General features: G+C 37.6%; 6 protein-coding genes and 1 long non-coding RNA gene across 9 annotated transcripts in view; 3 read left to right on the plus strand and 4 right to left on the minus strand.

The window, feature by feature from the left end:
• Positions 1-958: 958 nt before the first annotated feature.
• LOC111464362 lies at positions 959-8118 on the plus strand. 2 transcript variants are annotated; one of them, XM_023108537.1, is made up of 16 exons: positions 962-1707; positions 2621-3014; positions 3094-3271; positions 3376-3515; positions 3602-4817; positions 4914-5017; positions 5107-5251; positions 5593-5661; positions 5746-5791; positions 5891-6064; positions 6142-6326; positions 6685-6764; positions 6887-7022; positions 7199-7370; positions 7486-7568; positions 7658-8118. In XM_023108537.1, the coding sequence occupies exons 1-16, from the start codon at positions 1602-1604 to the stop codon at positions 7793-7795; spliced, it is 3366 nt and encodes a 1121-aa protein (XP_022964305.1). In that variant the 5' UTR covers positions 962-1601; the 3' UTR covers positions 7796-8118. The 2 variants fall into 2 exon arrangements, with proteins under 2 accessions (XP_022964307.1, XP_022964305.1); XM_023108539.1 differs by lacking the exons at positions 7199-7370; positions 7486-7568; positions 7658-8118 and having other exon boundaries at positions 959-1707; positions 6834-6956.
• A 768-nt stretch (positions 8119-8886) lies between these two features.
• On the minus strand, positions 8887-9991 carry LOC111464162 (60S ribosomal protein L37-3-like). Its single transcript, XM_023108243.1, has 4 exons — positions 9905-9991; positions 9687-9822; positions 9285-9386; positions 8887-9167 (listed from the first exon to the last, which is right to left on the minus strand). The coding sequence occupies exons 1-4, from the start codon at positions 9905-9907 to the stop codon at positions 9121-9123; spliced, it is 288 nt and encodes a 95-aa protein (XP_022964011.1). The 5' UTR covers positions 9908-9991; the 3' UTR covers positions 8887-9120.
• Positions 9992-11102: 1111 nt separating this feature from the next.
• LOC111464310 lies at positions 11103-14006 on the plus strand. 2 transcript variants are annotated; one of them, XR_002714014.1, is made up of 5 exons: positions 11103-11197; positions 11294-11462; positions 12404-12502; positions 13173-13360; positions 13752-14006. It is a non-coding gene; the product is annotated as an uncharacterized LOC111464310 (long non-coding RNA). The 2 variants fall into 2 exon arrangements; XR_002714013.1 differs by lacking the exon at positions 11103-11197 and having other exon boundaries at positions 11216-11462.
• A 2024-nt stretch (positions 14007-16030) lies between these two features.
• Positions 16031-20786, minus strand: LOC111464306 (kinesin-like protein KIN-13B). The gene is made up of 13 exons (XM_023108453.1): positions 20700-20786; positions 20405-20570; positions 19859-20077; positions 19240-19386; positions 18985-19086; positions 18820-18897; positions 18663-18744; positions 18082-18241; positions 17685-17987; positions 17193-17411; positions 16738-17092; positions 16607-16672; positions 16031-16460 (listed from the first exon to the last, which is right to left on the minus strand). Exons 2-13 carry the CDS (start codon positions 20558-20560, stop codon positions 16284-16286), a joined length of 2064 nt encoding a protein of 687 aa, XP_022964221.1. The 5' UTR covers positions 20561-20570; positions 20700-20786; the 3' UTR covers positions 16031-16283.
• A 1306-nt stretch (positions 20787-22092) lies between these two features.
• On the plus strand, positions 22093-23408 carry LOC111464308 (pyridoxal 5'-phosphate synthase-like subunit PDX1.2). The gene has a single exon (XM_023108455.1). It carries the CDS (start codon positions 22312-22314, stop codon positions 23161-23163), a length of 852 nt encoding a protein of 283 aa, XP_022964223.1. The 5' UTR covers positions 22093-22311; the 3' UTR covers positions 23164-23408.
• A 248-nt stretch (positions 23409-23656) lies between these two features.
• On the minus strand, positions 23657-25567 carry LOC111464307 (mitochondrial arginine transporter BAC2-like). The gene is made up of 2 exons (XM_023108454.1): positions 24638-25567; positions 23657-24530 (listed from the first exon to the last, which is right to left on the minus strand). Exons 1-2 carry the CDS (start codon positions 24869-24871, stop codon positions 23880-23882), a joined length of 885 nt encoding a protein of 294 aa, XP_022964222.1. The 5' UTR covers positions 24872-25567; the 3' UTR covers positions 23657-23879.
• Positions 25568-25745: 178 nt separating this feature from the next.
• LOC111464309 (thioredoxin domain-containing protein 9 homolog) overlaps positions 25746-27858 on the minus strand; it is a 3488-nt gene continuing 1375 nt past the window's right edge. The window contains exons 3-5 of the mRNA XM_023108456.1: positions 27550-27825; positions 26145-26303; positions 25746-26065 (exon numbers count right to left, since the gene is read on the minus strand). Of these exons, the coding sequence (XP_022964224.1) occupies positions 25883-26065; positions 26145-26303; positions 27550-27825 (618 nt within the window). The 3' untranslated portion in view covers positions 25746-25882. The remainder of the gene's footprint in view (positions 26066-26144; positions 26304-27549; positions 27826-27858) is intronic.

Consider the following 27858-nt stretch of genomic DNA (forward strand, 5'->3'; position numbering starts at 1 on the left):
AAAAAAAAAAAAAAAAAAAAAAAAAAAAAAAAAAAAAAAAAAAAAAAAAAAAACCCTTCAATTTTATCATTTATTTATAATAACGTTCCTTCTCTTTTCAAAAACTCCATTATTACCCTCAACATCTCAATAATATCATTAGGGTAGAATAGTCTTTATTTGACCAAAATAAAAATTAAAAAAAAATGTCATTTTTAAAAATTTATTCAAGTAAGTATCCTAATAATACCCATTATTTCTTACCCAGCAATTTAATGGATTTCTACTTAAAAAAAATTATTTTAAGGATTTCTAATAGATTAGAATAACGTTGCTTTTTAAAAAAAATAAAAGAAAAAATGTACGATCGTGATTTAATTTATATTTTCATGGATGAATAATAGTAGGTTTCTACTGGAGAATAGAATGTTGTATCAATGTTTGGACATCTACTCGTAATGATATAAGAGCAGTTGACAAAATGACACTTGACCAGTGAATTAAATTTAATATGTTGACAATACAGTAGATTACCGTGTGTTTGGAATAATTTTTTTATGAAATGTGTTTTTTTTTTCTAAATTAATTTTTTATACCCATTTCAAAAAAATAATTAGTAATTTTTCGTGTCATTAATTTCAAATCTAAAATATTATATATATTAAATTTAAAATATTAAAAACTAATTTTATAGATTAACATCGAATTCAGCCAAATATTTATTAGAAAATTAAATGATTTAAACTTAACTCATACTGAATATTATTATTTCATACTAATTAGTATTTTAAAAATAGAAAATTCAGTCAATTTTTTATTAAAAGAATAATCAAAATTAAATAAAATATTATTTATTTTTCTTACGGAATATCATCGTTGAACTGAAAGAAACAGTACCTATTTTAATTATTTAATTAAAAGATTTGAGAAAGTTATTTTATTATAATTTTCCAAAATCAATTTTAATTTCTGTTCAACCATTTGAATTCAGTTCCGTGGCCCGTCTGGGGATTGATATTTGTTGTTGTTGTTCTTCTTTTATTTTTTTATTTTTATCTTTATTTTCACGTTTAAATGAATCGTAGGAGGGGTTTTAACTAAGAGAGAAATGGATCTAAAATAATAATGGAGCATTAGAGGATGATAGTATGAAAAATCTGGATATTCCAATCTCAAAAATCCCGAACGTCCGTGAAGCCGATGGAATTTCCATTACCAATTTCCAATTTCCAATTCCCAAACCCAAGATCAAATCCCAATCACCAACGGAGTGCGAAAGTGGAACTGACCATGGAGTATGAGAAATAGAAGAACATCGAATTCATTGGCAGCCCATATTCCATCGGTCCACGACTCCGAACCCATTACTCACCATTTGATTTGATTTCGTTTTTGCTTTTTTTCCACAATTATTCAATTTCCCCCCTCATTTCGAGATTACCCAGTTCCTGATCGCTTCTATCCCGATTGGGGGTTTCTGAGTTTTTGGTGTGGGTTCTTCGCTGATCATCTATCTGAAAACGAACGATTCTTCGTTGGTTTAATGTGACTACTTTGATTGAAATCACTTCCCTCATTTCAATATCTCGTGGGTGCGAATTTGATTCGTGTTTTGGGGCGGAATGAGCTCCCAGAATCAGGTTACGGTTCGGGACATCCTCGAGGAAGCTAAGAAGCGGGTTCTTTTTCTGGTCGTATCCATTGTGGGTTTATCATATATGATGTCATGTAAGAAATGGAATTTTTGTTCATCCAATTGCGAATGAACCATCACTGTTTTTACTTAATTTTTGTTATAATCTGATTGAAGTTAGTCCATCTTGGGATTTCTATTTTAGCTTGCATGCTGTCTAACTCATTTGGGTTCTTTTGTGTTGGATTACCTGTTGTAACTTGAACCTTACAAGCCCCTTTAATCGTTTATAAATTATACCCATAAGTTTATGCCTCAGAAAAGCACTACTTCACTTCGGGAGATACAATTCTAGTTCATTAGCATTGTTATGATAACTTGCTTTCGTTGAGTTATGGTTTCAAAGCAGCATTTACTATGTTGTTTTGCATGGAGGAAAAGAGAGATTACTGGGTTGGTTTACTAGATAATTTGAATCTTGTTTGTTGTTTGGTTTACTTTTCCTTTTTGCACTTTCATGGAAATACTTGTTCGTTTGTTTTGATTTTGAAATTACGTAGTTCTTAACACGATAATGAGTCGTTTGATAATAATTGGAATTAGTTTTGTGGAGTTTTCTTAGAGAAGTTTATTGATGCATGATGCTTATTTATTTGTGTTTGAGCTTCTTTTTGATGGGAGCCAATCTGCATGATTAGATCAGTTTTTCTCTCACACGCACACCCTTAGGTAGCACAAAAAGGTTTGTGTGAAGAGGTTTACCTAAAGTTCGTTCAATCCGTTGTTAGTTTCTCTCTGCCTTCCCGAGGCCGGGTGGCGGGATATTTACTGTCATATGTCTATGCTGCAATCTTCTAAGTAGCATGGCGTTATATGCTCGACGATTATATCTCTCTCAAGTTGTAGTCTTAAAGATGTACTCTTAGATAGTATGTGCACTGTTCTTGCTGCTAACTTTTGCGTTCGTCTTCTATTTGGGGAGATAATTCTATCTTACTCCTGTTTCAGTGACAAGCTCCTCAGTTTGGGTAAATTTACCTGCAGCCACATTTTTTATCATCCTCGTCCGCTATTTCTCGTTAGATTTGGAAATGAGGAGAAAAGCTGCTACATACATACGTAGACCATTGCCAGAAAACGGTACTTCCCAGGAGGAACCCCTTGAGTTACCGAAAGTTGTAAAGAAGTCAGAGTGGAGAAGGAAAGTAAATTCACGTGTTGCTGAGGATGCAATAGATCACTTCACTAGACATTTAATTTCAGAATGGGTGACAGATCTTTGGTATTCTCGTTTAACACCCGATAAAGAAGGTCCGGAGGAATTGATCAATATTGTCAACGGCGTGCTCGGAGAAATTGCAGGACGCTTTAGGAATATTAATCTGATTGATCTTCTGATGAGGTTAAGTTCGGACGTTCTTGTGCTCTATTTTTTATTGATCTTTTGTTGGTTAAAATAGTGAACTAAACTTTGGGTGCAGGGATCTTATTAATCTCATCTGCAAACACTTGGAAGTTTTTCGTTCAACTAAAGGAAAAATTGAGAAAAAACAGTCAGGAACCATTACAATTGAACAATTAGATACAGAACTCAAACGACTCCTGGATATGGAGAACATGTTGCACCCTGCTTTATTTTCTTCTGAAGCTCAGCATAAGGTCTCGATTCTATTTAGTCAATGACTTTTGCTTGCAAGGGTGAAGTACCTTGCATTGCTTTTTTATGTCATAGCTACCGAACTTTTTTCCTTGCACATTCACAGGTGCTGCAGCATGTGATGGATGGTCTTATTTTATTCACATTCAAGCGTGAGGATCTTCAGTGCTTATACTTCCGTTATACTGCAAGGGAGCTTCTTGCTTCTGCAGTAATGCGGCCAGTTTTAAACTTAGCTAGCCCAAGGTATTAACCAATCTATTTTTCTTGATTTTGTTAAGATGTATCTCTGGCTTGATGCTGTAATATATTTTCAAAATTCTTGATAACAGGTTTATTAACGAAAGAATAGAATCCTTGGTCATAAATATGAAAAAGCCCAAGAAAATGGAATCGCTGAATGAAAATTTAGGGTCCAAAACAGATGAATCTCCAAGCGTTTCCTCTGATGATCTTTCCAAGTTCCTTGATCCTTCAATGGCTGGTGTTGAGCTGGTGCAGATGAAAAATACGCAGTCCACTCCTGCAGATTTTCCTGCAAAATTTAACTCAAAAGTCAGTTTTTCAAAAGACCCACTTCTCTCAATTGATACTCGATCTTCCCGGTCCTGGAAATCGGTGCCTCCTACATCCCAAAATGTTGAAGAAAGCACTATCCAGAGACATAGCTCTACTGGAGAATGGGGTGAAAAATTGGATCAGTTTTCTCGTAGAAAGGTCAAGGCCCTAGCTCCTGAGCATTTTGAAAACATGTGGGCAAAAGGGAGAAACTACAAAACAAAAGATGAGAGTCAATCAAACAAGAATGTCCAACAAGGCCTCTTTCAAGGGAAACCTGTCTCAGTTTCTGTGAATCATGATAAGATAATCTCTAAAACAATTGATAGAGAAAATGTGGGCAAGCATAATTGCTCTAAGAATGACACTGTTCACTTGGGCGTTACTGACTCGCCTACAGTTTATGGCTCATCTTGTCGAACCAATTCAAACACATTAAGTAACTTTACCATGTTGCATTATCAAGGCAATGGTTGTGATGACGTGCACCTAAATGATCTTGACTCAGATGGAAATACTTCTGAAGATGAGGAAACAAGTGATGTTACAGGCCTTGACTCTCCTGGAACCAAAGTTTGGAATACTAAAAACAATAGAAATGCGGGAATTTCTCACATTCATCACCCGCTCGAGAGTTCTGATGGTTCTGGACTTAAGAAGGCAGGTGGTAAAGGTAAAGATCATTATAATAAGCCATCCAGGAATCAGTCTGGAAGGAAAAGATCCCGCCATAACAGTGAGAAGCTGCCTGTTTGGCAGGAGGTTGAGAGAACAAGCTTTATATCTGGTGATGGACAGGATATTCTAAATTCTCCACTAGGGCCCGTAAATGACGAGGACTCTAGTGATGACTCTGATATGGAGAGTTCAGTAAGAATCCATAGTGGAGCAGCGGCTTCTTCATGTGTTCCTTCAATTTCCCATGTTCCTCCTATAGATTACACTCATAGTTCTCAGATGGTCGATTCCTTCTTTAGGCTGAAATGTGAGGTACTTTTTCTTAATAAATCTTAATAGTTCATACTTTGAGCACGTTGAAATTTCGTTTGCATAAATGATGTCGCTGCGAGTTTATTTTTTATGCAGGTGGTGGGTGCAAATATAGTAAAGAGTGGTTCAAGGACATTCGCTGTATATTCCATATCTGTTACCGATGTAAATAATTACAATAGCTGGTCCATCAAGAGAAGGTTTTTAATACAAACTCTCTGGGTTTATTTATTAATGCCTTAATTGGTTTCTAACCTTTTGCATGCACTTGCCTTTCTTATTCTTGTAGGTTCAGCCATTTTGAGGAGTTGCATAGACGTCTGAAAGAGTTTTCAGAGTACAATTTACATTTGCCGCCGAAACATTTTCTTTCCACCGGATTAGATTTACCAGTTATTCAGGAACGATGTGAATTACTTGATAAATACTTAAAGGTCCAAATTCGTCTTACTTGATTATCTGTTTTTATTTTTTTTCTGCAGTCTTAACTCACATTCTTTTTCCTGCTTAAAGGGTCATGATTTCTCAACTGGATCTATTTATTTTCACGAACTAGTTTGTTCTTCGTTTTTCGTTTTTTTTTTAACTTTTCTGATGAGAGATTCTGGTACTGTGGCTAATGTATGTTTCAGCTCTATTGAGTTGAGTGTAGTATACTATGCTTATAAGGATTTGTTTCTCTCTTTATTTCTCGGAGGTCGTTTCGTCTATGTGATAGTTAAGTCCTTTTTTTAATCCTTTTGACCAATTTTTTTTTTTTCCTGTTGTTCTTCAGAGGCTTATACAGCTCCCGAAAATTTCAGGATCTATTGAAGTTTGGGACTTTCTAAGTGTTGATTCCCAGGTTAAATCTTTACTTCCCTGCTGGATATCAGTGGCACCTCCTGTCCGGATGTTTAATTTATGTAACTATGTTTATATGTTGCAGACATACATATTCTTGAACTCGTTTTCCATCATTGAAACCTTTACAGGTAAACCATATTGAATTAGGATTATTGAATGTGACTAATCTATATACCCTTTATTTGTGTTCTAGTCTGTTATATCATTTTTGTTGGAAAATGTTACAGTTGATCTAGCTGATAAACCCCATGAAGATAATAGAAGCGTTTCAAACCCGAACAGCCCTATAAACCAAGGGTTATCACCACTGAGGAAAGACCATGCAATTGCTGAAACCTTTGAGCCTAAATTGCGGGTGAAGACTAAATTTCAGGAAAATGGCCTGAGATTGAACACAAAAGGCATGTCCCCTTCTCCAGTAAAAACAAGTTTTCAGAATGTATGTAAATTGTTTTTGACAACTCTGATAGTGATTCAGATGCTACTACGGAGAAGAGTGGATTGCCTGATAGAAACTCCGGGAAATCTGAGAATCAGAAGGAGAATGGAACATTGCCTAATAGAAACTGTGGGAAAACTGAGAGCCAGAAAGAGAATGAAAGATCGGGAGTGGCTTCTGAATCACTTCTGGATGCTGCTACTGATCCAATGTTGCCTACAGAGGTAATCTTGAATTCCTTTCATTGTTTTCAAGCTTCTTTGTAGCTATACATACAATGTTCAATCCTGTACTGATTTTCTGTAGGCTAAATCTGGTGTCATTCTTTAAGCTGCCCTCAAATATTTTGAATTTTGAATTTCTTAGTTATGTGTTCTTTTGCAATTGAGTTCTTACTCTCCCCGAATGTTAAATTTCATTGATGAAAATGATGAAGTGACATCAAAATGTATGTTATTGAGTCGAAAATACCATGTGTTTGAACGTTAATGAATGAAACAGAAAAATGTGAACGAGGAGTAAGTTATATAAGCGTAGTCGATTGAGGGGTAACATGCGATGTTTGATTTGGAACTATTGCAGTGGGTGCCGCCGAATTTGACAATGCCGATATTTAACTTGGTGGATGTGATATTCCAGCTTCAAGATGGGGGATGGATCAGGTGCTGGATTTAGAAGATTTGTGTTTCATTGATTGATTGATTGATTGATTGTATAATATTTTTTTGTAGATTAGTAATTTTGGTAGGTTGATAATATGGGGAGTGTGGTATTGAAAATATAGGAGAAAGGCGTTTTGGGTGGCAAAACAGGTGCTGCAACTGGGAATGGGGGATGCTCTTGAGGATTGGTTGATTCAGAAAATTCAGCGTTTCCGCAAGGGATCTTCCATGGCCTCTGCCATCTCTCGTCTTGAGCAGGTACCTCTCCTGTTCTTCATTTCTTCTTGAACTGTTCTTGTAACTTGATTTTCTATAACATTATTTTCTTTCGTAAAATCATAAATCAAGTTTACCTGACATGAAATAAAATGAAAAGAGCTACTTTCATACTTTGATTAATTGATGGAGGGGTATTGGATGGTGTGATCGAACAGATACTGTGGCCTGATGGAGTATTCATAAGCAAGCGCCCGAAGCAGCCACCGAAATCTGAAGGTTCAACTTCCGACAACAACTCGAACGAAATCCTATCTCCTCGGTCCCTTGAGGAACTGCAACAACAGGAAGCTGATCGTCGTGCAAAGTTCGTGTATGACCTAATGATTAGTATGTTCACACTTTTTTGTTCTTAAGTCTCAAGAACAACTAGCATTTAGAGTTGCTTCACATTAACATATCCGTTATGATCTTCTTCAACTTATGATGAAATTTGATATTGAAGCTAATGCACCACCTGCTATCGTGGGGCTCGTTGGTCGGAAGGAATACGAGCAATGTGCCAAGGATTTGTATTACTTCCTTCAGGTATTTGCATGCTTCTCATGAGCAATAGCTTCTCTTTTTGATCAAATTGACTTGTTCGTTCTTAAGTTTGTGAAATGCAACAACTACAGTCAGGTGTATGCACGAAGCTGTTGGCACTGGACCTCATTGAGCTGCTGCTGTTAACATTGTTTCCGGAGCTTAACTATGTGTTCAAACAGTTGCACGAACGAAAGGATAAGTTCGGAAAACTCGATCTACAACATTAAAGATTGTTTTGTATCATGCACAGGTTACAGCCTTGGACATGCACAAGATTACCCCAAAATTCTATCTTACATCTCGCAAATCATTTTTGTTTCTGAAGTTCACAGAGCTTACGGCCCTTTTTGGAAATTGTAGCAATTATCTCCTTTTATAGGCTGTTGTACTGTACTAACAATTGAAATGCGTTTCTTTTCTGTACCTCTAATATTTTTTCATTGTGGTGGTTTGTATAGGCATAGATTTGTGCACATTTGGTGTAATTTTGGCAATCATCATGTGAACGAACGGGTTGGTATCATTGTTTTCTATACAGATTTTCTCCTTACAGATACACCACCCTCGGTTGTAGTTTCTAAATTACCTTTTATCAAAATTTCTCAATTGTTTGAGAAACTCTTAGTTCTATTAATTACTTCATGGTTATATGAACTGTTAAAATGAGCTTATTAGTGCCCTGATATCACTAAGAATACCCATTCAAGACTCTGGCTAGACTAGACTGGTGTCGAGCTTATTAGTGCCCTGATATCACTAAGAATACACATTCAAGACTGGCCAGACTAGACTGGTGTCTTAGAGAACTGCAAAGACAAATGTTTTAGGACTGCTTTCAAGTGATTCACCTAGAAGAACCAAACATTTAGTAATTAGTCGTCTTTCAAAAGTAAAAAACTTGATGTTCAATCAAAACAACTCCAAGCACTGACAAATACAAGTTCAATAGCAGAATGAACACGGTAACAATCGCCATTCACCATTGTTACTTGAGCTCATAAAAATGTAGCAAACAAGTTCACCTTACATTATTAATCATACAATAGTACGTCTACGTAAAGTTGAAAATGAAGCTGTAGTTGATAACAGTTGAAAATGAAGCTTTAGTTGATAACAGTTGAAAATGAAGCTTTAGTTGATAACGATGAACAGGTTATGACGACAAAATTGATCATTTCAGATAGGGAGCGTCTGGGGATGGGGAACCAAAACAAACTACTCCTAGGCAAGATTTAAACAATTTCGAAATGAACTAATTCAATCTAGTGATTCAACATCGATCATCCCAACACTTGCTGAAAATAATCTTGGAAGGATGGGGAAGAATAAGAACACGCTAAAAATAGCACAAAAACAAGTAGCAGAGTACGAATAATCTGATTCATCTTTGTCCAAATTTCAAAACATTAAATATTAAAGAAACCGCGTTCAACTAAATCATGAAAAGGCAAAACTAGAAAACAAAATTATATGAAATGATCCTCAGACGAGTAAAGCCCCTACTGAAAGCTATAGTTGGGAACTGAAATTAAGTTGAACTCCTTCCAAAACCTTATGCTGATGCTGCAGCTCCCTTGTTCCTGGGTGCAGCTTCAGTACCTAATGACAAACACAAAGCAATTTCAAGGCATGAAAACCCAGGTAATTCTGAAACCCAGTACGTAAATGCAGTAAATGGTGCGAAAAATTGAATCAATTACAAATACAATATCATACCCTCTCTGAAGCCGCTCTTGAATCTACGCGGAACATGGCGCATGTACCTCATCCTTCCAGTTCCGGTTGTCTTTCTCCTAATGGCCTTCACACTCCAGTTATCTAAATAATCCCAACGCCAACGAGATGAATCAAGATTAATTCAATCTCCACGGAAAACCAAAATCAATATGATCACTTCACGTTACTCCAGCGAACAAATGAACCTCATTCACATTCGCAGACTCAACCATCTTATCAGGCTTAATACAATAACACTAGCAACTAACTACCATACACATCAATGGTTACTCAAGGCAGCATTACATTGAATCAAAATAAACAAACGCCAAAATAGTCGATTTAAACCGAATTATAGAAAGTGAACAGTGACAAAAAAGGCGAAACATCGAGTGTGCTTACACTTTCGCTTGCGGGCAGCAGGGAAAGCACATGCTGAACACCGACTCTTCTGGAGATGGAAGCTGCGGCGGCCGCACCGCACACAGAGAGTATGGGTCTTGTTCCTCCTCTTACCAAAACTTCCCGTACCCTTACCCTGTAGATTAATCGAGCAAGAATAAAACGACGAATCCAACTGCACAGAAGCATAAATCGAAACAGAGAAGAAAGTAATGTACCATTGATGCAGGACGAAGAAACCCTAGGGTGGAAAAGTTCTATCTGCAGCTTCCAGAAGAGAAAATGGCTGTTTTATATGACCGAATGACAGCGTTTAGGGTTTGAGCTTGACAATTATGATGGGCCGGCCCAATCTTTGACCACGACCTTGGGTAAGATATTGGGCCAGCTCAATATCGGAAGCTTGAAAGTTTCCAGCCCAATTAATATTTAAGGCGTTCGGCCCATTGTCAGATTTAGTCTATTTTGTATACCTCAGTTAAAAATAAACGAATTATTATATTAGGCTCATTTTGTTTTTTTGTTTTTTTTTTTTAATAATAATAATGAAATAAGTTGCCTATTATAGTTTTTTTATATGGATTTTTTTCCTTCCATACCTATATTTGTAGGACTAATAATAAAATAAGTATTTTTTCTATATATTTATTTTGTTTTAGTATTAAAATATTCAAACAAACTACACCATAGAGTCTTCTCTTAATCGAGGTTCGACTCTTTTCTTTGGAGCTCAAACAAAGAACACTCTTTATTCAACACTTGAGTCACTTTTGACTATACCTTCGAGGCTCATAACTTATTTGTTCGCCTTAAAGATTTTATTAACATAACTAAGTTAAGGACATGACTCGATACAATGTTAGGAATTAGGAACCTCCGCAATGGTATGACATTGTCTACTTTGAGCATAAGCTCTCTAACTTTACTTTTGGTTTCTCCAAGATGCCTCATACTAATGAAGATACCATTTTCCTCTTAATTAGTCGGGTGGAAATACTCATTTAAATAATCATCAACAATCCTCCCATCGAACTAAGTATACCATAGAGTCTTTCCTGAGGCCTATGGAGCCCTCAAACAGCCTCCCCTTCATTGAGGCTCGATTCCTTTCTCTGGAGCCCTCAAACAAAGTACACATTTTATTTGACACTTAAAGTCACTTTTGATTACACCTCCTAAGCTCGCAACTTCTTTATTTGACCTTGAGGATTCTATTAACATAACTAAGAAAAAGGGCATGGCTCTGATATTATATTAAGAACCACTAACCTTTCCAATGGTATAATATTGTCAACTTTGAGCATAAGTTTTCATTAAATTAATTTTTATTTTTCCAAAATGTCTCCCACCAATAAAAATAGTATTGGCATTGGTTCATTTAGTTGACGTGATTATGCTCGAACCTTGGCCCCATGTACTACGCGAATCAAAATCTCGCTTCGGTGTGAGATCGTGATCAGGCTCTGTATGAATAATCCTCGCGCACTGAATCAATAGTCCGCCCTAATTTTGTAAGATTTCTGGTGATAATGAAGCGTTCTTTACTTTGAAGCCATTGCATTTCATTTGTCTGAATCTAACGCGCATTTTCTTTGCCTTTATTACAGGTAGAGCTATTCGACTTATCAATGATTATGCAGCAATTTTATCGGTCGATGTTCATTACGCATCTGATTCCTCAAAAAGAAGTTTTTCACACCGAGCTGACAAGTTCCCAAAGTGGATTAAAGACTGTCCCATTTCTTCAACTGAGAATTATGGTGAAATCTATCAAAGGTTACATCAGTTTCTTAAACTCAATAGAAAGATTGGACAGTGAACACGTAATAGAAATTTATGTTGAATCTGTCGTTATTATTGGGAACAGATACATATTGCCCTACAAACTTCCAGAAAGGCACAAAACGCCCTTTCTTCACCGTTGTCTTATTTTGAGCGGTAATTTAGATTATAGCAATTGGTCCCAGTAGGAAAGGTCAAATGAGCTGTAACTGAGATTCGTGAATGAATTTGTAGGATCTGTGAAATAAGCTAACTTAAAGAAGTACATATTGGTATCTTTCTTATGGGACCAAAAATGCACTTCTGGTCCCTATCTATATTTGTTCCCAACAGATTTTAGTGGTGGGTGGCTTTGTTCCATTTGTTTGTTTGAGATTTCACGTTGGTTGGAGAGGGGAACGAACTACTCCTTATAAGGATGTGAAAACTTCTCGCTGGTAGCGCGTTTTAAATCATTGAGAGGAAGCCCAAATGGGAAAGCCCAAAGTGGACAATATTTGCTAGCGGTAAATTTGGGCCGTTACAAATGGTATCAAAGTCAGTTATCGGGTGATGTGCCAGTGAGGACGCTAGGACTCCAAGGGGGTGGATTGTGAGATCCCACATTGGTTGGAGAGGAGAACGAAACATTTTTACAAGGGTGTTGAAACCTCTTTTCAGTAGATGCGTTTTAAGCCATGAGAGAGTCCAGAATTAAAAGTCTAAAGAAGACAATATCTGCTTGCGGTTAACTTGAACCGTTACTGCTCCAAAGATGTTTAGCACATTGGATCTATACACATTATTTTGGGGAGTCTTGCTGTGTCAGTATTGAGTAATAAGATCTAGCTTTGCCTTGTGTATTTCACTGCTGATGTACTGCCACCTATTGTATGCTATGCTACATCTTCAGTTTGAATGAGTACCATACTGATTTGTTTTCTTTTACTGAATAGATTATCATGATTTGGCCTGCAACTTTTGCCAAATCTTGCTGTCATATCAAGCAACAGTTTGGTTATTCAAAAGCTCATGATTACCGATTCTTTTTCCAGGTAACCAACTAGACAACAACTAAAGAAAAAGTAACTATTTAGTCTTCAAATTTTGCAATAATTTAGTTTCCGTACCATTCAAAAAGAAAAGTTTAAGTACTAAATTGTCATCTTTTTAGGACTAAATGTGTTTTTTAACCCTTTGTCAAATAATGTCTGTGATGTGGTTGATGGTTTCTCTAACAAAAGAAAACCCAGGTTCCTACGGGTCCTTCAAGTAGTGCCTGTGGTTGTAAGTTGTCAAGTTAATAATTTCTGAGTCTAGCAGATTTATGATTTTTTCTAAAACAAGTTAAGACAATGACGAGATTGGTTTAGGGGGTTGAATTGAGTTGAGTTGTTTTTTGTGAGATCCCACGTTAGTTAGGGAGGAGAACGAATCATTTTTTTATAATGATATAGAAACTTCTCCCTAACGGACGCGTTTAGAAAACTTTGAAGAGAAGTCCGGAAAGAAAAATAAAAAAATAAAAATATCTACTAGCGGTGGGCTTGAGTTATTACACTTTTACTCGGAAAATGACTTTGCTCTAAAATATCAGTGAGGCACCTTATCCTATCAACTATTGAGAAGAATGGTAGTGCCAATATCTTTGCTTATTGGGGACCAAAGGCCCTCACACAAGTATGAACATGATTTTTCAACTGCATTGAATGAAATTTAATGCAGAATGTGTTCGAGTTGTTCAAAGCTAAAACTCTCAGCGCCCATAGTTTCAACAAGAATCTGCCGATCCTACTCAATAAAATGGACCTGAATCCACAGCACGGGCCTACACAAACAGTATTTTTCATTGCTTGAAACTATTTAACAACAGAGGCGGGATTCAGAGCTATACCTTTGCTATGTTCATATTGGTATGTTCTTGATTGGTAGCCATTTTCCACGCTTGAATTATTCTTGTCTCACTTTTTCTCTCTTTAAAATTTAAAATTCTCTCAATTACTGTATTGATTGTCATCTCTACCGTTCAAACTTTGATGATCATGGTGAATTGACTGTGCTAATTTGAATAAGCCTTTCTGTAACATGATTAAAACCAGAATACTATGAACTTTTGTTCCATTGGGACATCTCTCTTTAATCTTTTGCTGGGACCATTTGCCAAATGGGTCCTTAATGGGTCGGGGATTGCCTTTACAACAATTAGGTACATGCCTGAATAGTCGGTTTAATGGCATTACACTTTTAGAAACCCACCATCTTTAGCTTTGCATCTTAGTTAATGCCTAGCTCTTTACACAACAGGTAGTCAAACCGAGCATTCAAGAGCTTATGGGATTCCGTGCTATCTATTATCAAAGTTCAAGCGGTTAAGATTTTCTACTTTTAGACAGAGAGAATCGCCCTTAAAGGCAAGACTTGGAGCTTCTACTTGCTCTGGCTTTGTCTTTAGGTAACTGCGTGAAACATGATTTGTCTCCATCTTTCTTATCTGTGTTGCTGAAATATTTAGTGAACATATTGAGAGTTAACAAAGCCCTGTGATTGTTGTACTACACTGCAAACATCCAAATGCTGCTAAAAGAAACCGTCCACAAAACTCTTGAAAACTTCAAGCATTTATTCTTCAAAGGGTTTCAAAAGCTGCAGAAACCCACTTCCTTCCTCCTCTTTCCATGCAGAAAAGGAAACCCACAGCCACAGCATACCCATCCAACAGAGAGAATCTACATTGATTTTTATGATGAGTGGCAGTCCACACTGCATAAAGCAGCAAAGAGAAGCATTGACAGAGGCAGTGTGAGAACATCCAAGGAAAACATGAAGGAACAAGGCCTTCCAAGGATCAGACAAGAGAAGGCTGTGAAAGAGAAGAAGAAACAAGGAAATACCCATTTCAGAAAAGGTGATGTTAAAAGCTGTAGTAGGAGAAGTGATGGATTAGTACAAAAAATGAAGGAGTTGGAGATGTTGGATAGAGGAGATATGGAACAAGAGTTGGATATTGAAGAAGCAATTCATTACTACTCTCGCTTAAGAAGTCCTGTTTATCTTGAAATTGTGGACAGGTTTTTCATGGACATACACTCTGAATTCTCTGTTCCTGAGGCTTCTGCTAAGAGTATGAACAGCTCAAAGAGGAGGTTATAGATATTCATATCAGTGAGCTATATCTTTTAACTATTTTTCGTTCCTTTCTTTTTGGAAATTTGGTTTGATTGTTTTTCTATATTTTTATTCACCTATGGTGAGAATGTCCTTTGTGTGGTTATACTGATTCATTGCCTGTTTTTGTTCAGCTCTGTAAAAAGTTCTCAATAAAAGTTTGAACTTTGTTACTGCATTTGGGTCTGAGAATTAGGCCTTTATGATTACTTGATTTGATGCGTTTTTTTCTTCCTTTTTGTTTGGTAATGTAAGTGTTGTGAGGAAGAATCTTAAACTTGATTGATTTGGTAAGACAATAGGTTATGCTGCATACTAAACCTGTTCCAAAGAGGGAAGGACATGCTCAAACATGAGTATATGGTACTGTTTTTCAATTATTTGTCAATAATACTCGATGAAGATTTGGATTATTGGCACTAAAAGTTCAAGAAAAAAGACAATTTTGATTCAACTTACAATTTTCTCAATTTTATCCTATTTAGTTCATATGATTTAATTTTGCAACAATTTAGTTTCTATCATAAAATATATATTCAAAAGTTAAATTTGAATGGTGAAATCCCACATCTAAGGGAGCAAAAACTTCTCTCTAACAGTTGCGTTTTAAAATTGTGAGGCTGACGGCGATACGTAACGGACCAAAATGGACAATATTTGCTAGCGGTGAGTTTAAGTGGTTACAATGATATCAGAGCTAGATGCAAAGGGTATGCCAACGAGAACGCTGGGTCCCCTATATTGTGAGATCTCAACGCTGAGTCCCCTGTATAAGAGTGTAAAAACTTCTTCCTAGCAGACGTTTTTTTAAAACCGTGAGGCTGACGGCGATATGTAACGGGCCAAAGCGAACAATATCTGCTAATGGTGGGCTTGAGCAGTTACAAATGGTATCAGAATTAAACACTGGGCGGTGTGCGAGAAAGAACAAGCCCTCAAAGGGGTGGATTGTGAGATATCACATCGGTTGGAGAGGGGAAGAAACATTCCTACATCTCCCTATTAGATGCGTTTTGACGATACGTAACGAGCCAAAGCAAACAATATCTGCTAATGATGGACTTGGGTAGTCAAAACAAACAATATCTACTAATGATGGATTTGGGTAGTCAAAACAAACATGCTAATGATGGACTTGGGTAGTCAAATTATTGTGTTTTCATATATCTACTAAGGAATTAGTTTTTGTGTTTTTTTAAAAAAAAAAAGATTTAGATCTTTCTAGTTTGTCGACACACTTGGGTTTTTGTCAAATTATTGATAAAATATTCTTTTAAATCTTACCAATATAAACTAACTTATTACACAATTGCAAATGTCATCTGAGCATCCAACAAATTTCGAAAAACTTTCAATCGGTGGTATATGAAAACAGTGGCTGCTTGTTTTTTATCACATCAAATACTGATACAAAGAAATCTGGTAAAGCAAAATATTGCAAATTTCTTATAAGGTAACCAATTTTACAATATTGTATCCTGTGAGGGAAACTAGACAGGTATAAAAGCACTCCAATCGTTATGTAACGGAAATTACCACACCAACACCTCAATTGGATATCAAAGTTTCCAAGAATGCTTCCATCAAAATCATTAGTAAAAGTAAACAAAACATCCCCATGTCGGTCTCCGAGCTAGATCTAACTAGCATCTGAAATTCTGCACAAGTTCATCACTCAGATGAAGGTATAAGTACATTGTGTTCTTTCAAACGTTTCTGGAAATGAACCAAATGATTCTGTAGTTGGTAGATTGCTGCAGCCTTTTGGGATAGAATTGAATTCAATCTAGATACATATCCATCCAGATGATTCCCCGGTTGGTCTGCCTCCACTAAAAGGTTCATTTCCTGCCAAATCACAAACCATATGAGTAAACATGCTTCATGATTTCCCCGTTCCGCTAGTGCATAGCTCGACGAACAACCGTCTAACTCTACTACATCTACTCATAATCAAAGCAAGAAATACACAGCTAACCAGCCCAGTTACATACCATCCTAACAATATTCATTGTTTCCTCGACCTGTCTCCTGTGAGCGTTTATAAAATTTTCCTCGTCCTGAAACAGAAGAGAAAATGCATAAATGTTGGAGAAATAAAGGAGATAGGTTTATTGTGTTTTACCTGCAAAAGTTCATTCAAATCATCGTCTGAATTTGAGTTATGAGACTCAGCCTTTGGCATGTCCTTCCATTTCGGCTGGTTATTGTATTTGTTGTGTACATTTTCAACCGCAACAGATGTTCTATATGGCTCAAGCTTCCCATTTTTCTTCCAAGAAGGCTTTCTTTGATCAAAAATCTCCTCTGATACATCGACTTCGTCTCTTTCGTTTTGTCCGACCCATGCAGGTTCGTTCTCGAACATATTTCCAGAAGGTAATGCTGAGGTTAAGGGTCCAGTGGTTGATTCCTTAAGGTTTAAAGTGGAAGAAAATGTGTCCTTCTTAACAATATTTCCTTTTGAAAGGCTCTTCACCCTGGAGGGCACTTATCTATCAGAATAAGCATCTAAAGAACAAGTCTATAGTGATAAAAATGCATCAAGAATTTAGTTTCCTAACAAGAATTATTGGTTACCTGTCTGCATATCGTAAGGTATTGAGAGTGTGTTCACATGATCCAGAGCTGGGTGATATACAAGATATCATGACAGTACGTGAATTGCCAACAAATGAGTCCCTTAGAACTTCTGTTAATTTACTGCCTCTAAAAGGAATGTGGCCCTGGTCATTGTCAAGAGCTCGGATGCATTCCTTTAAAGCAAGTAAGCTTTTGTTGATTTCAGCACCTTCTATTCTGCATTATTTTTATGAAAAGTTTATTTGAACAGGCAGGAAACGATACCATACATGAAATGGAATCAACTGGTACAGGATTCTAGCGAACAAGATAATGTATGAACTCTATACTTGAAATGATGCCCGAGCTCGACTCGCACCAGGTTGGACTAGTTTCCCTTTTTAAGGAGAAACATGCATGGCCACAACTTATGTTGAAGTACAAAATAGAACAGGGAAGTAACTGTGTCAACAATTAAGCAGAAATATGAAGATTGAGGAATAACTAAACCTTGTCTGTTTGTCATTGTCGGTGGTGTCTGCACCACGTTCACTTCCAGCAAGATCTATAAAAGAAAGTTTTCCAACCAAGCGAGGCGGCTTTGATTCTTTGCCACTGACTGAATTCTTGACAGCAAGCTGGAGTATGGCATGAGAACGAGAGGATTCTTCATTTGCACCAGTTGTTCCAGTACTTCTCGTGGCATTTCCTTTTTCAATGAGCTCCCCAATGGTCTCCACATCAGATACTTTATACTCTTGCAAACCCACAATGCACACTTGTTGTTTACCATCCTCTCTCATGCAAAGTTTTCTGTAGAATAAAAGCTTTAGCTTCTAAACAAGCTTAGCAACTGAGAAGATCATAAAGCTTCTCAAAATGTTCTTGAGAAGATCATAGAGCTTACTTTCTATCATTGAGAAGATCATAAAGCTTTCCTCCATATATTTCAAAGAAGCTCACAAACAAGTGGAATCCCTGGTTCCTGTATGTATGGTGCATCAGTCTCAAAATGTCCTTGGACGCTTTCAGAGGCAGCGGTTTCATGGTATAAGTCTTGCCACTACCTGTACAGTAGAAAGTTCTAAAGATGAAGAACATGACAGCACTTTAAAGCTAGCAGAACGGCAAGACATCAAAAACTCAAGTTTGATGGCATCTAAAAGAACACAGAAATTTCTATTATAATATAAAACAGAGAGATCCCACGTCGGTTGAGGAGGAGAACAAAACATTCTTTATAAGAGTGTGAAAATCTCTTCCTAGCAGACACGTTTTAGCGACGAGAACAAAACATTCTTTATAAGAGTGTGAAAATCTCTTCCTAGCAGACACGTTTTATAAAAACCTTGAGGGAAAACTCGAAAGGAAAAGCCCAAAGAAGACAATATCTGCTAGTGTTGGGCTTGGGGTGTTACAAAAACCAACTAAGATTACTTGACAATGCAAGCCAGTAAGAGCATCAAGGGCCAACTAACAGCAAATCACCTGTTTGTCCATATGCGAAGCAGGTCGCCTTTGTTCGTTGAAATATTATAGGTACAATTGGCTCCACCGTCTCCCTGTAAACCTACATCCCAAAAACATGCTAAGAACTTGTGTTGAACTAAGTATATAATCACTTCATCGTTTGTAATACACTCACTTCATCATTTGAAACCTCCTCATTCAGCACTGCATCAAAAACAAATTCATGCTTCTCCACGTATTCGGTAAGGTCAACCTGCTTAGCCCAACATGGAGAAGGGAAACGATTACGACATACAATTCAGAAGCTTTACAAAAGCATTATTTAGGAACTGAAACTTGCCTTCAGTTTGGTCTCATGAACTGTTAAATAATTAGCAGTTGTTTCAACAATGTCTTCCTCATTCTTTGCCAACTCCTTTTTATTCAGAGGCCTTTTACGCACCTGCAACGAACATGAACATGAACATGAACAAGCTAGTAAATAGATGTAGGGATTAAAAAGGATCTGTCACAAAATCAAACTGCTAAAAACAATTTACTGAAATTGTCATACAGACACACCCATATACAAATGCGGATCCAGAAGAATACTTACAACAACTTTGATCTTTGCAACAGAGTTTGCTCTCTCTTTGTCTGCAGCAGCCACACTTTTCAAGAGATTGTTCTCTGTCAAATCCTGAGGTCTACTCATTTGGATGTTGTTCGAAATATAGAGTTCAGATTCGTCAAAGCCTCTATCCTGCAAGAACAAACACACCGTGAGACATCACAAACCTCTCAACAAAATATATCAGATAACTTTAGCTCGGGTCTAAAAGACAAATCATATGTTGTTTAGAAGTTTCTATCTACCATCTCTTAGGAATCTCTGATTGCATAGAACTAAACTCGAAATACAGATAAATTATATTCAATATGGTCAATAACTCAATATAGATTCAAAGGAACGGTAGCTTTCAAGTCTGATGCTACAGATGCAGAGAATCGTGTGAACAGACAAACATCAGTAACCATCATTTAGAGTTTAGGATCGGCAGGCCTAACATAGCAATCCATAAACTCATGGATCCTCAAGTTATTTCATGAGAATTCAACAGAAAATCCAAGCACATCGCCCATTGGAATCCTAAATTTGTTGGAAAAAAAAAAAAAAACAAAGAATTGCAGATTCAAAAGAGTGATAAGAAATGTGGAAATGAGTTTAATCTCACCTCAGGCAACAATTCAGTATCAAAGGAATGCAGATCTAAGAGCCCGGGACTGAAATCACTCGGCGAATCCTCGCGACTTTTGCGTTGGCTTGATGGCCGTGAATTTTCTGGAGGAGTTGATGGCTCCATGTAATACTCATTCATCCCACCAAAGCTTCTCTGTGCATTTCTATACATTCCCGAACCTTGCCCTCCCCCACCCACAGAAAAGCCATAGTCCTGCTTTCATTTCAACCAAAGTCGGTAAAATAAACCAACAGCACCATACAAAACACAACCCCACATCTACCAAACAACAGACAAAGGTAAGAAAGAAATCATTGCAGGTCCTAGGTAAAATGATTTCAGTTTTATCGGATTGCCAAAAGCAATCAAAATCCAAGGCGATGCATTACTTACAAACTTCAAATTCTTACTCGAAATGGGATCCAATAGAAAACACAAACATAGAAAAAGAAACTAAACTAATGCAATCCATTTTCACACAGCTACTCGATTGAACTCAAAAACAAGCACGAGCTCTTCAAAGAAAGCAGAAATTTAAACCTGAGGAGCGGAAGTATTGGAATAGAGAGACTGAAGACCAGCAGTTTGAAGCCATCTTCCATTGGACGAGGCGTCAAAGTATTCATCTGAGAACTGCCGGTGGTGATTCCTCACAGCTGCACCAGATCTCTGGCCTTGCCTCCCCATTCCGTTCATCTCTCAAGACCTGATCCGAAAACAAAACTTCACCCAGAATCAAACACCGATTACAAATTTAGGATCCGATTCAAGTCAGTTGCTTAAATCAGAGCCAATCCACAATCCACAATCCCAAATCGCAGAATCGGAAGCTTACTTAAAGAAGTAAAAAGAGTAAGAGAATGTGGGTATGAGCAGCGCAGATGGTTGAAGTTTTGAGAGAGGTTGAGTATAGCAAAAGACAGACAAAGAGAGTGGCCTTTAATATTTCGAAGAGAAAGACACGCGCCAGGTGCGTGAGGACGGTGCACGTGGGCGATGTAGAGACGTTGAGTGGCGGTCAGAGTGCGGAGGAGGACGGTGGTGACGGTGGTGAAGAATAAAACGGCATCGTTTTTACGGGATACGTTGGGGATTTTGAAATTTGGCCAATAGTTTAAATGCCACGTGGTGGGGCCCGGTAAGTTTTTAAGTTTAAAAGCTTATCATTCCGCGCTCGCCTTCTCGTTCAAATTATGTGGGTCCCAGGCTCGTGTAAGATTGCCACGTGTCGATCCTTCAAACGCAGCCATTGGATCACATGCGTTTCATTTTGTTTCTTTAATTTTTTTAAGCACTTGGTTTTTTTTTTTTTATTTATTTAAAAAAATACTTCAAATCATATATTTTAATTGATTTATTTTAGTTTGGACCTAATCTCTCTCTGTATATATATATTTTTTTTTTAGCACCTGGTTTTTTATTTTATTATTATTTAAAATTTTAATCAAACAATGTCTTAGAAAATAATTATCATTGAACTGAGTTGAAAACTATGGACCACCGGTTAAGAATCATAACTCTCCACAATGGTATGATATTGTTCACTTTGTGGTTAAGCTCTCATCGTTTTGCTTTGTGCTTCCCCAAAATGTCTCGTATTAATGGAGATGTATTTCTTTAATTATCAACCCATGAACATTCCCTAAATTAGGGATTATCCTCCCCTCGAACAAAGTACACCATAAGCCTCCCCTGAGGCTTATAGAACTCTCGAACATCCTCCCCTTAATCGAGACTCGACTCCTTTCTCTAGAGCCCTCGAACAAAGTACACCCTTTGTTTGACACTTTAGTCACTTTTTTACTACACTTTCGAGGCTCACAATCTTTGTTTGTTGAACAAAGGGTCGAACAAAGTACACCTTTTGTTCGTTTGAGGCTCACAATCTTTGTTTGATATTTGAGGATTCTATTGTCATGGCTAAGTTTAGGGCATGATTATGATACCATGTTAGGAATCATGACTCTCCACAATGGTATGATATTGTCAGCATAGGGCTTCCCCAAAAGGCCTCGTACTAATGGAGATGTATTCATTTAGTCCATATGAAACTCATTCCCAACCATCCTCAATAGAACCTAACAGAAGGACGACTCTACAATGTTATGATATTGAGCATACGCTCTCATGGTCTGAGCATAAGCTCTCAAAGTTTTACTTTGAGCTTCTCCAAAAACCTTATATCAATAGAGATAGAGTATTAATCGATTATAAACTCATGGTTATTCTCTAAATTAGACAACGTTGGACTTTCCTAGTCCAACCCTTCCACCCCATGCTATAAATGTCCCATCATCTTTCTCAGTCACTACCAACTGATTAACAAATAGAAACTATGCGGAATCCAATCAAACGCTCTCACCATCTTCTTCCTTCGTCCTCTTGATTCATTCTTTCTGTTTGTCCTTCGTTGAACTAAATTCTTGCAATTTCTTGAATTCTTGGAAATGGCGGAGGAAAATGCAATCTCGCCCTATGCCGGCCGCGAAGTCGATCAGTGTTTCTTCAAGGGTGAATCAAGTCGAGTTCTTCGCGGAGTCATTGTACAAGTTAGCAGTGTCGAGCAAGCAAAAATTGCAGAGGAAGCCGGCGCGTGTTGTGTTTTGCTCTCCGAGCCGATTCACATAGGCATTATGCGAATGCCTGATCCATTACTATTCATTGAAATTAAGCGTGTTGTTTCGGTTCCGGTAATCGTAAAGGTCCGCGTAGGGCACTTCGTCGAAGCGCAGATTCTTGATAATGTTGGTGTGAAGCATTTCGATGAGAGCGATGAAACTTCCGCTGTAGATCAGGAGCATTTCATCAACAAGCACAGGTTTAAGGAGTCGTACTTCGTCTGTGGATGTCGAAGCCTGGGCGAGGCGTTGCGGAGAGTGAAGGAAGGCGCGAAAATGATCAAAACTCAAGGAGATATGGCGGCGTATTCTTCAGGTAACAACATCACGGAGACGTTGCGTAATGTGAGATCTGTGATGGCTGATATTAGGTTTTTACACAGCATGAATGAAGATGAGGTTTTCGCTTTCTCGCAAAAGATCTCCGCGCCTTATGATATTGTCAAGAAAACTAAGGAAATTGGCAGGTTACCGGCGATCAATTATGCGGCCGGAGGAATTGCGACTCCGGCCGATGCGGCTTTGATGATGCAGTTAGGTTGTGACGGAATCTTTGTGGGATTGGAGATATTCCAGTTCTCTAAACCTTGCGACCGATTGAGAGGAATCGTTCAGGCAGTGAAGGGCTACAACGATCCAAGCGTTCTGGCGCAGGCTAGTTTTGGTGTTGGGGCAATATGAGAATCAGATGGAACAGAGTAAAATCGTCGTTTTCGCACATTGATAGATTCCTCTTCTTACAGTATGGATAAATTCAAACCAGAGATCCAATAGCTTTCTGAATCTCTTCTTCCCCAATTGTTGAGAATACATAGCTACGAATTAGAACATTTTCTTCATTAGCGTGCAAAGTCTAGAAAATTGATATGATTTTCATTCAATATCAAATTACAGAACTATTCCTTTCATGAAATTTGCTTTTTTACATTTACATGATGGTTTCATTGAATTTTTTGTGATTCAAAAAGTTACTTTTGCTTGGGAATATTTCTTTTTTGGGGTATATTTTGACTACACCTTCTCATTTATTTATTTATTTTGTTCTTGTGCTTTAAAAAACTTAAAATTTTGTTTTTATGATGGGATAGAATCTCATAAATAATGCCTCTAGATCAGCACAACAAACATACTCAATTTGGAAGAACATGAAGAACAGGAGAGAGAAGAGAATTGCACAACAACTGACACAACCAACTTTTTTCTATACGAACATGAAGAACAGAGAGAAGAGAATTGCACAACAACAGACACCACTCTTTTCTATACATTATCATTTACTATGTATGATTACTATTATAACTATTGACCAAGATATTTGACTTTAAAACTAACAATATCAAAAGTAAAAAAGAGACGAATTCATTCTCATTTTAGTGACCGTGGGAAATGTGGGCAATTCAGAGAGCTTGATTGCTAAACAAACACCTCAAAGTAATCTCATATGCAGCAAAGACGGCCCCATTAACCACAAATGCTCTAGCCACCGCAGTCCCCAGCCCTCGCCACAGCACTCTGTAACCCTCTTCTCTCACACTCTTGCCAAGACAATCAACAATTCCATTATACTTTCCAGATGAGCTTTGTGTCTCACCCTGAATTCTTGTCTTCAACACATCCAAGGGATAACAGACAACCCAGCTGCCAACTCCGGCGAGCCCTCCGGCGAACAGCATTGTGCTGACACTCTCTTGGCCGGTCTTCCGGCAGCCAGGATGAAACTGCTCTCTCATGAACTCATATGTCCAGAAATAGATGCCATGTGCCGGTGCATCTCTGAGCATGGTTATGGTAAGTCCTCTGTAAACCCCTCTCAATCCTTCTGTTTTGCAGATGCGTTTGGCTACGCTCACAGGGCCTTTGTTAGAAGAAGAACTTTGCAATTGCAGGTGGATTTTCACCAGCTCCACCGGTGACAGAATGAAGCTCTGAAGAGCACCGGTGACAAATCCTCCAAGAGCCACAGCCTTATAGCTCGGAGGGTCACCGTTGGATTGGGAGAAGTTGAATGCCCGAGAAAGAACGGCGTAGATTTGAAACACAGCAGCGTTCTGTAAATGCAAAAACATTAATCAGTATCTGCCATTGAATCTCAATCCACCATTAAAGGAACTTTGAGAACAGAAACAGCCATGGAAGATAAGAACATAAGAGTGACCTGGAAAGTGACAGAGGCCAAGGGAGCAGCCATGCCTCTGTAAAGACCAGCAGGGCCATGGTTTCCAATAATATCACGAAAGATTTTGAAAGCAGAACCAGAAATGGATCGCTGTTGCCTGATTCGAAGAGTATCAAGTGGGTAGCCGGAGACTATACCAGCAATGCCACCAAAGCCACCGGCGACAAATTCTTTACCCCAACTGGTTGCAAGAAACTCCGGCCAGAAATCCATTACTACAATATATATAATCGCCCCACCAAAACTCCGGCCAAAGAAAAAGGCAGATGTTGCTGGTTTTATGAGAGGAGAGAGAGAGGATGAAGACAGAGAATACTACGTGGCCATGGACCGACCAATCAGCTTCTGACATGCTGTATCTTTTTATTTTTATTTTTATTATTGTTTTCCTAGATTTGGAGTGTTAGTTAAAACCCAAAACGAGCTATTTTTTTTCCCTTTTAATGGTTTTAGGAGTGTTAAAAGCGACAGCCATAGTTTGGTTATGATTTTAGGAGAGATGGTAAGATGATAGATGGCAGAAATTAATGAAAGGGCCTAACACCCATTTCCAAAAATATACACAGAACCATATATTATCACACCAGTTTATGTATGCTGTCACTTTCTGCAGTAGATTTTTTAGCTTATTTTTGTAACCTATCATTTTTAATATACACGAAATTTTAATAAATAATATACAACGTGAAACGTTTTTATAAAAATATGATCTCTGTTAGTAGTAACAACCGTGAATCGGGCCCCAAACAATGGTTACAGGTTACTAAAAAGCACTCAAAACATGCTTTACACTAATGATATAGCACGCACCAGCAGTCAGCAGAGCACGCAAGGCAAGTCCAAAAGCATAAAGCTTCAAATCAATCAGTTCATGTGGAGAAAAGCATGATATTTGGTTATTTCTTATGAATGATGTTATACCATCAGTTGATTTAAAAAAACACTAACACATATGCAATTACACCTTGGAATATCTATACAGACTATGTAACTGCTCGATCCAATAGACTCCCCGCATGTTTCGGTATGCAAGATGATTTCATGTTTTTAAACCAATAACTTCAATTTTTCTAGTACAGTGCAACTATTGCAACAAAGCAAGCAAACATGCCACATTTCTGCCATTCAAGGGACGATATGAACAACATAATAAGGTCACTCAAATTTTTGTCGAGAACAAGTGCATATGCATACCGGTAACCCTCCCACAACTGGAATGTTCATTTATTCCGAATCTGATGAGTCTGCTCTGGCACTTTGCCGCACACTCCTCCTGGTTTGTGCACTAGATTTTGAAACATTTATGGACGATTCGCCTTCATAGAAGATGACTTGACATTTCGCCAACCTCTCTTCCAATTCCTCTGTGCTGAATTCGTCAGTTCCACCAAGCTCATCAAATCCCACCTGATAGATTCACGTGAGTTGAGTTTAAGGACACAAAACATAATTCAGTAATCAGTGGCGTGTTACCATAAAGACATACCACATAGTCTTCAACTTTTGCATTTTTGACAAGAGCAAGGGTTGGAAGAACAATGATCTTCAACTTCTCAGTCAGAAATGGACTTTTCTCGGCATTGATCTTTACGAAACGAGTCTCAATATGTTGCTTTGCCAAGATATTCAAGTGCTTGTCCATAACCTGCAAAATGAACATGCATCATTTCTCTCAAATGCCCAGGCTTACAAGTGATAAGTACAATTAAAAACTAAGTAAACAGCCTTAAATTATGGACAATAACGTCCAATGGTCCAACTTAGATACCCATAATTTTGCAATGGGGAGTCAACCCAAGGGAAAGCTCTTATGCCAAATGATAATGAATCACTACCAAGGAAGTAAGATTCAAATTACCATGTTAATTGAATATCTCAATAAGATTCAAATTACCATGTTAATTGAATATCTCAAGGCAATAACACTTGTTTGAAATTCGAACCACTCCACAAGCAAAATCAATCATGTCAAGCTTGAATTCTAAACATGCAATCTAAACTACATAGAATTGCAAATAAACTTAGCCAATTGACCAAAGGAAAACAAAAATGCTCTTTTTACTACATTTTTCAAGTCTACTTTACAAATATAACAGACATGGCTTTATATAGCCTCAAAATGAAAATCCTTGACCTTCCATTTGACTGACCATAATTAGCCAATATGTAGATGTAACCTTAAAGTAAATAAAAGTCTTAAAACATTAAATAAACATCATAACTTTAGATTATCGTCCACTCAAAATTTGTAACCAACAAAGAATCTTCCTTGAAGTTCATAGTGCATATTTATGTACGCAAAAAAATGTCAAGGAATAATAAAAGAAAATACAGTATCAGTCCTCTGGCAACACCCTCGGGGTTAAACATGGATCATTTCCAACTAAGTTGAGAGCTATGGGCTGAATTGATCACATGAGAAGGATAAAAAATGCTTGTATGTTGAAAAAAAACTCATGATTGAGAAAATGCACGTGAACAAAGACTACAAGAGACACGAAACTAACATGAGCTAGAACCTCTTCTCAACCAGAGCATGTTCATTTGAAAGAGCTAATTGTTTGGTCATCATTCACCTATTTCAATTGACTTCAACCTTTTTAATAATTACAACACAAATTAAATAAGGGCTGCAAAAAACCAGAGGTATTAAAATTTGAGTCTCATTACATAAATAAATCCATTTCTTATATCCCTGGATATTTGATCATTGCACTAACTGGTAGACATAGCATAAACGAAAAGAATGCAAAACAGTCCTACATGTGCTTGGAATGAAGTTCAATTTCCCAAAAGCTAGAAAATTCATCGACTTTTACAATTAAGAGGTAAAAAAAAAAAAATCCAATTAACACACTGAATCAATCGATGAGTGACTAACAGAACCTAACCTTGCAGGGCCAATTTTCACGGTAAAAGTGGCAGACCACGCGATCACTAGCCTTGACTACGGAGAAGAAGTCCTTCTCGACGGGAATCTCAGAGTATTCGCCATGGCCAAGGGAGATCCATCGACTACGCTTCTCCGCCATCCTCTTCATCTGCTGCAATCTTCGCTCCCTCAAAGCCTCCAAATCGTCAAGGTCCAGACGATCTAGCGCTGCAATATCGTCATCAATCTTGTCCTCCACGGCCTTCGCCACCGTCAACACCTGCTTCTCCAATATCTGGCACAAAAAAAAAAAAAAAAAAAAAAAAAA

This window comes from Cucurbita moschata, unplaced genomic scaffold, assembly GCF_002738365.1.
Source record: "Cucurbita moschata cultivar Rifu unplaced genomic scaffold, Cmos_1.0 Cmo_Scf00030, whole genome shotgun sequence".
In the NCBI taxonomy this organism is placed as follows: domain Eukaryota; kingdom Viridiplantae; phylum Streptophyta; class Magnoliopsida; order Cucurbitales; family Cucurbitaceae; genus Cucurbita; species Cucurbita moschata.

Excerpts from the sequence above, each read along its gene's own strand:
- LOC111464362 (XM_023108537.1), top strand. The coding sequence starts at position 1,602 with ATGAGCTCCCAGAATCAGGTTACGGTTCGGGACATCCTCGAGGAAGCT. Across the intron at positions 3,272-3,375 it reads CTTCTGAAGCTCAGCATAAG|GTGCTGCAGCATGTGATGGA; the intron begins GTCTCGATTCTA and ends GCACATTCACAG. Across the intron at positions 7,023-7,198 it reads CCATCTCTCGTCTTGAGCAG|ATACTGTGGCCTGATGGAGT; the intron begins GTACCTCTCCTG and ends GTGATCGAACAG.
- LOC111464162 (XM_023108243.1), bottom strand. Across the intron at positions 9,387-9,686 it reads TGCTGCCCGCAAGCGAAAGT|ATAACTGGAGTGTGAAGGCC; the intron begins GTAAGCACACTC and ends GGGATTATTTAG. Across the intron at positions 9,168-9,284 it reads CAAGAGCGGCTTCAGAGAGG|GTACTGAAGCTGCACCCAGG; the intron begins GTATGATATTGT and ends GTTTGTCATTAG.
- LOC111464306 (XM_023108453.1), bottom strand. The coding sequence starts at position 20,560 with ATGAACGGAATGGGGAGGCAAGGCCAGAGATCTGGTGCAGCTGTGAGG. Across the intron at positions 19,387-19,858 it reads ATACTGAATTGTTGCCTGAG|GATAGAGGCTTTGACGAATC; the intron begins GTGAGATTAAAC and ends TTGTTCTTGCAG. Across the intron at positions 17,093-17,192 it reads ACCTTACGATATGCAGACAG|GGTGAAGAGCCTTTCAAAAG; the intron begins GTAACCAATAAT and ends AGTGCCCTCCAG.
- LOC111464308 (XM_023108455.1), top strand. The coding sequence starts at position 22,312 with ATGGCGGAGGAAAATGCAATCTCGCCCTATGCCGGCCGCGAAGTCGAT.
- LOC111464307 (XM_023108454.1), bottom strand. The coding sequence starts at position 24,871 with ATGGATTTCTGGCCGGAGTTTCTTGCAACCAGTTGGGGTAAAGAATTT. Across the intron at positions 24,531-24,637 it reads TGGCCTCTGTCACTTTCCAG|AACGCTGCTGTGTTTCAAAT; the intron begins GTCACTCTTATG and ends TTGCATTTACAG.